The 12,077-nt window shown below is 40.5% G+C and overlaps 1 protein-coding gene across 7 annotated transcripts in view; it reads right to left on the bottom strand.

Moving 5' to 3' along the window:
• Positions 1 to 9,494: 9,494 nt before the first annotated feature.
• Positions 9,495 to 12,077, bottom strand: part of PTPRM (protein tyrosine phosphatase receptor type M) — a 490,017-nt gene continuing 487,434 nt past the window's right edge. For all 7 annotated transcript variants that reach the window (XM_072152202.1, XM_072152207.1, XM_072152203.1 and 4 more), the window contains one exon: positions 9,495 to 10,169. In XM_072152202.1, coding sequence (XP_072008303.1) covers positions 10,116 to 10,169 — 54 coding nt within the window. In that variant the 3' untranslated portion in view covers positions 9,495 to 10,115. The remainder of the gene's footprint in view (positions 10,170 to 12,077) is intronic.

Here is a 12,077-nt window from a genome sequence, read left to right as displayed (position 1 = left end):
TTTGTTTCATTGCAGCCAATTGGTAAGACCTCACAGCTCACAGTGCATGTCAGATCACATGAGAATCATGAGGTCTAAGGAACTGCCAAAGGAGCTAAGAGACAGAATTGTGGCAAGGCAGATCTGCTCAAGGTTGCAAAAGAATTTCTGCAAGAGTCAAGGTGGTCTCCATGATCCTGACATTTGAAGAAGTTTGGGACGACCACAACTCTTCCTCAACCTGGCCATCCAGCCAAACCAAGCAATTGTGGGAAAAGAGCTTTGGTGAGAGAGGTAAAGAAGAACCCCAAGATAACTGTGGCAGTGCTCCAGAGAAGCAGTACGGAAATGGGAGAAAGTTCCAAAAAGTCAACTATTACTGCAGCCCTCCACCAGCTCGGGCTTTATGGTAGTCTGCTGATGGAAGCCTCTCAGTGCAAGAAACATGTAAGATGCATACAGTTTTCAAAAACGTACATGAGGTTCTAACAGACAATAATAAATAAGATTTTTTGGTCTGATGAAATGAAGATTTAACTTTTTGGTGTTAATTCTAAGCGATATGTATGGGGAAAACCAGGCACTGCTCATCACCTGCCAAATACAATCCCAACAGTGAAACATGGTGGTGGCAGCATCATGCTATGGGGGTGTTTTTCATCTGCAGGGACAGGGCGACTGGTTGCAATTGAAGGAAAGATGAATTCGGCCAAGCACAAAGATATCCTGGATGAAAACCTCTTCCTCAGACTGGAGAACTGGAGAGGATCTGCAAGGAAGAATGGCAGAGGATCCCCAAATCCAGGTGCGAAAAACTTGTTGCCTCATTCCCTAGAAGACTCATGGCCGTACTAGCTCCAAAGCTGCTTCTACTTAATACTGAGGAAAGGGGCTGAATACTTATGACCATGTGATATTTCAGTTTTTCTTGTTTAATAAATTAATTAAAATATTTACATTTCAGGTTTTTTGCTGTAACAAAGAGTGAAAAATATAAAGGGGTCTGAATACTATTAGCCCACACTGTATACATATATATATTCACACCAGCTTCTTTGACTTTAGCTTCTTTGACTACAACAATGGGAACAAGTGTGAGAATAGAAAATAAAACACAATTTGTCACTGTATAGTTCTCTGTCCACATGAAAAACTTCCAGATCCAGCCATGTCTTTATTAAGGCATATCATTAAAATCCATAGCATTAATCCTGCCGACGTGCTTCAAGCAGACTCGACGTTCTTAGTCAGCCATGACTAAGAATGGCTAGTCCGTTTGAAATGTTTTGGCAATATTAATGCTATGGATTTTAATGATATGCCTTAATAAAGAAAGAGTTGCTCTTGACATGGCTGGATGCGAAAGTTTTTCGTTGACTACGTTTGCCCTAACAGAGGGGCGATCCGTGCCAAACTGGGCACTCTGAGTTGTTGGGAGGTGAGCTGGATTTTATATTATTTCCCTATCATAGTATATAAGGCTGGAAAAAGACGCAAGTCCATCAAGTCCAACCTTTAAGAATTAAAGAAATGTTTTATCCCCTTAACCCATGATATTTTTGCTCTCCAGAAAGGCATCTAGGCCTCTCTTGAACATGTACATAGAGTCCGCCATAACAACCTCCTGCGGCAGAGAGTTCCGAAGTCTCACTGCTCTTACAGTAAAGAATCTTTGTCTATGTTGATGGTAAAATCGCCTCTCCTGTAGGGGCAGAGGATGCCCCCTTGTCCTGGTCACAGGCCTAGGTATAAAAAGATCTTTGGAGAGATCCTTGTACTGTCCGTTCAGGTATTTGTACATTGTAATGAGGTCTCCCCTCAGTCGTCTTTTTTCTAAACTCAATAATCCCAAATTTTGTAATCTGTCATTGTATTCTAATCCCTCCATTCCCCTAATAATCCTGGTTGCTCTCCTCTGCACCCGTTCCAGCTCTACTATATCCTTTTTATACACTGGTGCCCAAAACTGTCCACAATATTCCATGTGTGGTCTGACCAGGGATTTGTATAAGGGCAAAACTATGTCTTTATCATGAGAATCTATTCCTCTCTTGATACATCCCATAATTTTATTTGCTTTGGCAGCAGCTGCCTGGCTCTGGTCACTAAAATGAAGTTTACCATCCACCAATACCCCCAAGTCCTTTTCAGCTCCAGTTTTACCAAGTAATTGACCGTTTAGAACATAATTATACTTTTTGTTTCCATGGCCCAAGTGCATAACTTTACATTTATCTACATTAAACCTCATCAACCATTTCTCTGCCCATCCCTCAAGCTTCCACAAATCCCTCTGTAATGCTAAACTATCGACCTCAGTATTTATTACTTTACACAGCTTAGTATCATCTGCAAATATTGAAACTTGATATATATGTAAATGGACAAAACACCTAAATCCAAGAAAATTAAAGTCAAAATGAAGGTGTTATCTACCCCATCCCCAGGTATCTGGAACAACTAATTCTCTAATGATGATTAGGCTCTGCTACATGTGAATACACAATACATTGTAATTTTCCATTACATGTACAAAATGTGGGGTTTATGAGCCTCTCTCATACTTATAAATATAAGGCATTATTATGGGATGTCATTAGAAATCACCACCTGCTAAGGCATAAAGGGCTGGGAAACAATATAGGTTATTGCTATGCACAATAAACTGTTATTATTAAAGCGAGTCCCAACTGTGCCATAATCCTTTATTAAAGTGTAAGGGCTGATGTCTTCCACACACATACATTACTCCTGACTTCTGTAACTTCACTACAGGAGCACATAAGCTGCTAGTTATTTAACAAGGAAAGAAAATCTGATTTTTTTTTTTCCTTCAAACTAAAATTTGAAGTTTAAAGGGATCTACGGTAATGGTGCACAACAGAGGAATCTGGAACCAGGGTGGAGTCATTGGCCCACATTTATTAAAGTGCTTGCACCAGTTTGCACTGAACTGCTTGCACATGTATTTATGAAGTACTTGCTCCAGTATTGTGTATTGCTGCACTATGCCCGACGCACCACAACATTCTGCACCTAAAGTGGCGTTCCGATGCACAGTTGGACCATGCACCACATTTAATACAGCGACTCGACAGAATTGTGTTACACGCTCTCTATGTTGAAGGTGCACCAGATTAATAAAGTATGTGTGTCATTGTGATGAATCTGGCGCACCCTGCACACTTCACAGGCAAACTGCACAGACTGCACTGCTTTTGATAAATGTGGCCCATTATGCTTCTTTCTTTTTCTTGTTACAGTAAAGCAGGTGAATGGCTGGCACTGCAGAGCAAGCTGCTAGGAATGAAGCAAGCAAAGCACCAAAAGTTCCACAGTCCACAACTGCCACAGCTCCACAGGCCTTTGTCATGACCTGTCTCTTCCCCAGGGTGGGAGGTCTAGACCAGGAATTTCTGAAGCTTCTAACTGTCTGTTAATTAAAACCAATTAAACAGTCCCAACTTTTCCAGGTCAGCCATCAGCTTTTCCAGCTTTTCTTTGGGCAACAAACAGCACAAAAGCCACACTGCCACATTCTTCTTTCTCTGACTAGATCCTCTGCATTAATACTGTTCCTACAGGTAAAGCATCCCGCATCTGGTACCTCATCTCCTGACACTCTCCCTGTGCTCTCCCCATCAGTCATTGATCCGAATGGTAGATGCCTAGTACTGAATAGAAACCAAGGCTGAAGTTACAGCTTTCAGCCAACTGCACCCTATTCAATGCTCTGTATTTATGCCGGGCCAAACAGCTGATCTGTGCAAGGTCCAAATCTCCCCCCCAAACCAATAAAGGAATGAAAAAGGACCATCCCCATAAACTTCCTGGTAAAACATTCCTTCCTTTGGAGACAGTGAAAGAGGTAAAATTTGGCCCAAGTATATACTATAATGGTCACTTCTGTTATCACTACTATATTGCCCCCTTCTGTGGCGTCCCACTAGTAATGATCCATTTAATGTGGCCCCACTTACTTATTTTTGCCCCTTCCCTCCTTCTAATGCCCCCATTTCTGAAGTTCCCTCCACACTTATGATACCCTATTTTTCTAGATCATCTTTAGTTTACACCCCCATTTATTATAGCCCCAACTTATAGGGCCCTATTTTTGTAGCCCCATCTCCACCGTAGCTTTCCCTTTTACAGTATCAGATCCTTACAAAACCATATTAATCTATATTCTTTCAATTTCTCTCTGATGATTATAAAAAATCAGTCCCTAATCTATCCCTGTATCTCTTCATTCTCAGTCTAGACCCTCAGCTACAGGACTGCTCATAAAGGTAGAGCATACCGCACCTCATACCTAACCTAATCTCCCGACTCTCTCCCTAGCTATCAGTGATTGATTATATTGGACTGGTCCCCTTGCAGTTGATTCCGGCTGTTTGAGCCGCCTGTTTCCAATGAAGAAATATGGCACCAAGATGGGGAATGAAGTGTTCAGCTCAGTCTTTTTCTGACTTCTTCTTGACTACTGGCAAATGAGATCTTAAATTTTTCTTTGTTGAAAGTAGTTTTTAGATGTAAATAATCTTTATTCATATTAACATTATGATTAATACAATAGATAACAGTAACATAGCATTAAGAATACCTAACGCCCCACCTAAACTCTTGAAACAACTTATATGGTTTAGCTATGACAGCCATGGATGGGGCAACCAGGAGAGAGGGCATCTCCTTTGCCATATTTGCAGTTTGTCCTGCAGCGCCCACTTAGTGAGGAAATACTTACCTGCACTTATGTCCTTCAAGACATCCAGCTCAACTGACATCTGATGGCTGAGGCTGTGAACCAGATGATCTATAAAACTGTCTAAAAGCAGCCATTCAAAATGGGGCCTTCTATTTAATATTCTGCTCCTCAAAAATCAAAGACGAACTGTGTTTGGATTCTTCCATCTTTAAGACAGTTTTATGGATCTAAGCTGTGATTGGTTGCTATAGGCTGCAACGACTGTTTTTAAATTTTCCTAAATCCTCCCATGTAAAATATGGGTCGACCAATATCTCTTCCCTCAGAAAGAAATAAAACCACAGCAAGAAATATTCCCCTTTCTGAACTAGACCCTCTAAATATGTTCAGACCATAAAAAGTGACCACTAAATAAAATTTCCTTGATCTTGTTCAGCTCTGGAGAACATGCCTCTAGGCAGTCAAAATTAACCCATATCCGGACAGGTGAAAAAATAAAACATCACTTTTATTAGGAATATTAAAAGTAATTTTGCTATATTTCAAACTGATGTGGCATGGACCACTAGGTGCACAGGACAAAAGGTGAGTTAAGAACACAGTGTGAACTAGGTCACAGGCAGTTGCAAGCAGTCAATAGTAACATATATGAAATAGTGGACACAATAGGGGGTCTATGCCCATCTAAATTGACTGCTGTAAGTCCACTGTTGGCCAAATGTCGTGGACTGTCCTACACAGCGCTGTCAGCTAGGGTAATGCAGCTTATAGTGTGGACTAAAGCCCTAAACTGAAGCCCTAGACCAGTGATGGCTAACCTATGGCACTGGTGCCAGAGGTGGCACTCGGAGCCCTTTCTGTGGGCACTCAGGCCATCACCAGAGATGACTCCAGGTATCTTCCTGCAGTCCCAGACATCCCAGGACTTGCTGTGCACAGCGCTATTTTAAAGTGACAGGACTACCTGGGACTATTTTCTGCTTTATCGGTGTCCTCAGGTGCTGGTATCAATGAAAACTGTGACAGAGAAGGGAGTATAAATCACAAATAAAATTTCTGTGTTGGCACTTTGCGATAAATAAGCGGGTCTTTGTTGTAGTTTGGGCACTCGGTCTCTAAAACGTTCGCCATCACTGCCCTAGACCGAGTGGACTAGAGTGTTGCCTCTACTGCCCCAGCAGGGGCCGCTATGCCAGCAAGGCTGTGTTGTAGTGAATACTGCATAAAGATTCTAACCCTGTAGACAGCGATTTATAGGCTGGAAGGTCTAGAATGGATCTATTTGTCCCTATCTCAGATAGTGATAGAATGGTAGTTGCACTGCCTGCTAATGACTATGCCACATTGCAAATTAAAATTTTTCAAACATTAGCCCCCGACATGTTTCGCCAGTACAACTGGCTTCATCGGGAGTTTGGGCTAATTGGGCTAATTAGCCCATTGTATTTAGCTTTCTATTTCCTTCCAGAACCTTGTAAATTACAGAATATACCCCCCCCCCCATTATCCTCCTGGACCCCCACACTCCCAACACCTATCTAAGTCACTCAGTCCTCTCCTTCGAGGTCAACCAGAGGACTGTACTGGTAATTCAGGATATTTTATAATTTCTCCTGAGTGTGGACACATTTCATGAATCCTAGTGAAGATTTGGTGATTGTAATAATTTGTACATTAGGTACATGCGAGTTCAGATTCCCATTTTCATATATTTTGGGGGTAGGATCTAGCACTATATTCAAAAACCTTTCATACAGTTTAGATATTCGAACCTTTGGAATATTGTATAGTGAAAACCATTTTTGTAGCCACCTGGGAGCTTTAAGTAACGGGTACTGGCTACCTGTGTCCTACCCTTAGCACTTTTGTTTTAAAAGGAAGGTCCTGCTGAATATGTTCATGACTCTGCCACCCCTCCTCTTCCTGCAGGTTGTTCCACCCTGAGACAAGAGGCTCTGCTCACCTTATTGTATGTTCTCCACTGACCTCAGAGTATCAAAAACATTATAGGGGTTATTGGACTTTGATAAAAAAATTTAGAGGTGGGTTGCGGTGGGCTGTTAAAGCTGTACTTACCTCCTCCAGCGCTCCGGGTATCATGGGTGAACAGTTCCCAACAAATTGTGATACCATCAGTAAGATCGCCCAGCATCACACTATAACTAAACTTCCAGCTAAGCCAAACAAATACCTTGCATAAACAGTTCTTATATCTGTTCTGAGCCTTACAGGACTGGTGAGTGACTCATGACTTTTATTGAATGATGAAACCTGAATAATGCATAACTATACAGTTGTGATTTTGATCATTTACACTTTCATATTGCGAAGGAAATATATTGCCCTTTAGGATGTATTATCAGGAAAGTCATAAATTTAAGAAATGCACATTTTTAAAACATTCCTCTACATTAACAATAGTATATTGAACACATGAATCTATCAGAGAGACTGCTGCTCAGCATTTATCAGACTACTAACCATTTTCCTACGTGCTTATGTTTCCCATCAGGTACACCTTCCAAAACATCATTTTTCAAATTTTTATTACATTGTAAATTATGTTCACATAGTATATATTGCGCATTTCATAGCTCCCATGTTCCATTTTTCAAGAACCTTTGCTGTATTTAGGAGAAAGTATTTTTCAAGACTTATTGTCATTCAACTGATGATTCCTCCTGGTTTGAAGCAGAACATATTTATTGGTAATTCAATTGATCGTCATCTCATCCTGTAACAAATGGGATTGACTGCATTTTATTTAGAGCAGCTCATCCATGTTGTTGAAATTCATTAATACTAAAACTTTTTACTTTCTAAAAGTTCAGCAGTTCTTTTCTGCACAGATCTTACCGTAGACTTCCTGGGCACACGGGTGCAGAAATGATGTTTTCCTCTACCAGGTCCCGACAACTCACATCCCCTAGTGGACTAAAGCCACCCTATAGGCTTATAGCCTCCTTGATGAATTCTGCTCCATATCTGGCTTTGGAGAAAACTCTTGGTGCTACATACCTACCCTCAGGTTGTATCTGAAATCTTCCCCTGTCTGTCATGCAATGAATCTATTCTGTGGTGGTATCTTACCCAGGATAAGTCGTGTCATATGTTCCCTGGGTTGTCACCATTAGGTTTCTTTCACATTTCTGTTTGTGAAACCGGGCCATAAACTGAGCTTGGTGCAGCCTGGTTTCAGATATGTGAATGAGGGGGGAAGGGTAGGAGCTACTCACCCCTCCCCTCTCTATAGGGAGCTGTGCGGCCACGCTGCACATACAGACATGATTAGGACCTATCTTTTGAGGCAAGGCAGCATGGCTCAGACACAGTGGGCTAAGACACGATGTGAACCTCTATGAGATAGCATATGTTTTTGCTGCTATTTCACTTCCACCATTTGAGGATGTGTGAGTGGACAGACAATGCAATGCCCATGACGACACCATGTCGTTTAAAGATTTGGGTAGTACGAGTAAGTGTCCCTGGTTTATAATGCTTGATTTTGATAAATTCTCCATTATTTACATGCAATTTATTGATAACCTAAGTTTCTTTGTATTCTTCGCTTTTTTTCCCAGAAGGGCTGTTGCTCTCCCATATCATATTATGGATCGCCATAGTTAGAAATACAGAACTTAGCTGCCTTTGAGATTCTTATTGCACCCATTGGACTTGTCTGAGTTGTTTATAGCATGTGGAAAATGTTTCAATGCTGCAGTGCAGCAATTCATGTTGGAAGTAGATGACGAATCTTACATGTATTAAAATTTGACAAAAGTTCATGTTTTTCCTGATGAAGTCTATAGGAAATTGCTCTACCCAGTATCGACAATAACAGTCAGGATTGGTAAAATAGTTATTGAAATCCTGCAACTTTCAGCTTCTAACTATATGTTACTCAAACCATAAGCTGTAAATGTCCAATGGTGTAATTATCTGAAGTGGCCTTATGGCATATGAAGAACGAAAAATAAAAATGCTGTAATCCTGTAAGGCGAAATGATTGCAGAAGGTCTAACTAGTGGAAACCCTACAAAGAGCTATTTTAGTCATAAATGACAAAATAAGTCAATTACATAAAGCCATTACATAAAAAGGGAGTAGAGGCAGTCCCCGGGTTATGTTCGGATAGGTTCTTTATTTTTGTACCTAAGTTGAATTTGTATGTAAGTCGGAACAGACTTATTTTATAATTGTAGCTCCAGTTTAAAATTTTGTGCTGTCAAGGGAACAGACACCTTACAGCTGATCGTTGCAGCCTGGGAATATAGTAAAGTATCCAGAGACCCTCACCAGAGTTCACATTGGGCAGAGAGGTCCGTCTGTAACTAAGGGTCGTCTGTAAGCATGTACCAAATTTTCACTCTTTTTCTGAATAGGGTAGTTTTCTTGAGCACCACTATGAACAGGAAGCTATGGATAGTGTTGATGGAATGTGGAGGAGCACTAAAGAGTGTTGGCACTAATGTGGAGATACACTGGGGGAGATTTATCAGTGTGTCGCACATAAGACTTCCTGCTGCAACTGATTTCTCACTGTGTTTGATGCTGATAAATCTGGAGTAGTTTAAGACTGTCAAGTTGTACTCTGCACCGTCTTTCAGTTGGTCTTCTTTACTGTGCCATAAAAAATAAATTTCTACATTTGTACATTTTATAAAGTATCCTACAAAAAGTTGCTTTTACCTGTGGCTGAGTTGGGAGGTGATAGCGTCCGTTAAAGGAGCAAAGTCTCCTACCTCTATGGAGCAACCAGTTTAGTTATACTGTGAGTAACACACTACAAAAATGTGGATATATCTTTTTTTTATTTATCCTTTACTTTTTTTTTTGCAAATTAATTATTTAGTTTTTTTTTCCTCCAAATGATACAAATAAAGTTATAATAATTCAACAAAGGGTGACCTGTTAAAATGCTGTTTAAAAACAGATAAATACATAGGTCACATTTCCTTTTAACACATTGCGGTACAAATGTAACAAAAACTGTATGGTATCATAGTGCCGATCTTCATGTTCCACAGAACAAAAAATAATACAAAGAAAAAAAATCAACACTATTGTAGATAAGACAATAACAGAAGAGTCAGTCAAACAACAAAACATGGATCCTTCATAAGAATGTAATTGTGCTCATTCATTTGCCAAAATCTGCTGCTTCTATCCGGCGACTTGGTAGCTGTGGATAAACGATCCATAAACTTCAAGATGCGTCCGTGTCAGGAAGGCAGCAAGACCATGGGGGGAAAAAGGCAGTGCAGACAGCTCCCAGATCACTTTTCTCCAGCTCCTCAAAGAGCCATTTATAAGAAAGCAAAGTAAGCAGAACACTGAAGTCCTCATTGTATATACACAAATATCAAGGAACAATTTGCATCGTTCATGGGAGTGATGGGGATGAAAAGTTTTTGTTGTCTCACCAATGCAATCAGACAGAATTTAAATATTCCAGAGCCACCTCGTAGCAGAACTTGTATTGATCCTGGAAGAGGAGAGAGAATACAAATGTTCTGATTACAACAATGACCACGCAGTAGGACGCAGACGGGCTGAACTCATGCAGAATTGCCATTGCTCTTCAGCGAGGTCAATTATATTTTCATGAATAAATGATTTTATATAATTCTCAATATATTTTAAAAGAAAAGAATCGTCTATGTTCAATTCCATTTTTGTTTTATCTGATCTCATAAAGTGAATCTATGTATGTTGTTGTATTTGTTTTTTTGGTTTGTCTCATAATATTGTTTTCTTTTTGTGTTTGTTGCAAAATGTTCTTATTTTTGGTGCACATGTTCCTCTAAGGAGCGTATTGATCTTGATAAATTTAGTAGTGGTTTTCTCCTATTTCTATGCCAGGGCTTGACTGGAGTCAATTTGCCCCAAAACATTTGCAAATCATGAATTCAGTTCAGTATTGTGAAACGTAGTCTATGCAAATAATGAATTTGGTGCATTTTAAAGTGACTTTGCACTGTCCTATGTTCAACTGGTGCCAAACACCAAACATAGACAAAAACACCCAATGATAAATTCCCCCCATTGTTCTTATTTACAGAGACAATTCTAAACTTCAAAGAGGCAAAAATGTTTGGCATAAAATTTCATACATTGATTGTTGGTCAATAATCTCCAGAAATGCACTGTTCTAATTTAAGATGCAACCCATTCCAGAATGTTCCATGTCACCCAGGGCCGGCGCTATGGGTAGGCAAAGGTGGCAATTGCCCAGGGCCCCCTGCCCCCTGGAAGAGGAGAATCTCTTCTTTCAAATGAATCTTGAATTGTGTTTCTAGGTGCCATGGATCGGTTTAAAGTGAGAATATCAGGTGCCATTTTTATATATATAAAAATCACTCCCGATGGCAGTTTAACAGTTATTATCTCCATTTCCCTGACACTTAGAAACACAAATTTAAATTCATACAAAAGAGGAGACTCTCTTCTTTCATAGGAAAAAAAAGTGAGGTTCTATGTGTCACAGAACCAGAGATACAGCCCCCTGAAGTGTCCCCCCCCCTCCAGATTCTTAGCCATCAGGCTGCAGGGAGAAGTTGCTGCACACAGGAGCTGCTGCACCTCACAGATAATGGAAATATTCACTCTATATGTTACTACATTTTGAGAATGGATAATATCAACTAATATTCATGTTTTTAACCCTTCTCTATGCAGAACTATCGAAGAACACACTTTGGGCCACATGTATCAATTGTTTTTTTTCTGTTGTTTTTGGGCCTTTTCATTCAGGCGCACCGTTTTTGCGCCATTTTTGCCAAACTAGATGCGCAGCAAAAATAACCAGCTTTACCTCATTTATCCTAACAATCCAGATGTTTTGCTGCGCCTTATGATATTCATCACTTGCAACTTTTCATTTAGGCGCAAAAATGGGCGCAAAAACACTCCAGCCCGAAGGTGGCGTTAACTGAGAAGAAAGCACTGAGCCCCTTTGCAGAACAGCTCATTTCTAGCAGCAAAGCTCAGCCAGACACTAGAACAGATCATACAGACATTAGATACTCTGCAGACACTAGAACAGATCATACAGACATTAGATGCTCTGCAGACAGGAGCTGCAGACTCTATTTACAGTTCATCACCTTCTATTTACAAAACATTCTGCAGAATCCTGAGCTCAAACCAAGAGAGCTGAGAACGTTGCAGAATGTTGCAGATACTACAGACAAGTGTCCCCCATGTAATTCTGCACAGTATCACCAGTGTGTCTGAGGGGGATACTGTACAGAATTACAGGGGTGCAGTAGGAGATCAGCACTGGGGGATCCCCTCCAGGAGAAGCCCCTGCTGAGGAGGTCACTGGGTGCAGGGTGTCACACACCTGGGTGCTGCTGTGAGTGTTATCTTCATTCTGGGATGTGGGAGAAGA

Source organism: Engystomops pustulosus, chromosome 5 (genome assembly GCF_040894005.1).
Source record: "Engystomops pustulosus chromosome 5, aEngPut4.maternal, whole genome shotgun sequence".
Lineage (NCBI taxonomy): Eukaryota > Metazoa > Chordata > Amphibia > Anura > Leptodactylidae > Engystomops > Engystomops pustulosus.
The sequence above is the reverse complement of the archived record's forward strand: the minus strand, read 5'-3'. Positions and strand labels throughout refer to the sequence as shown.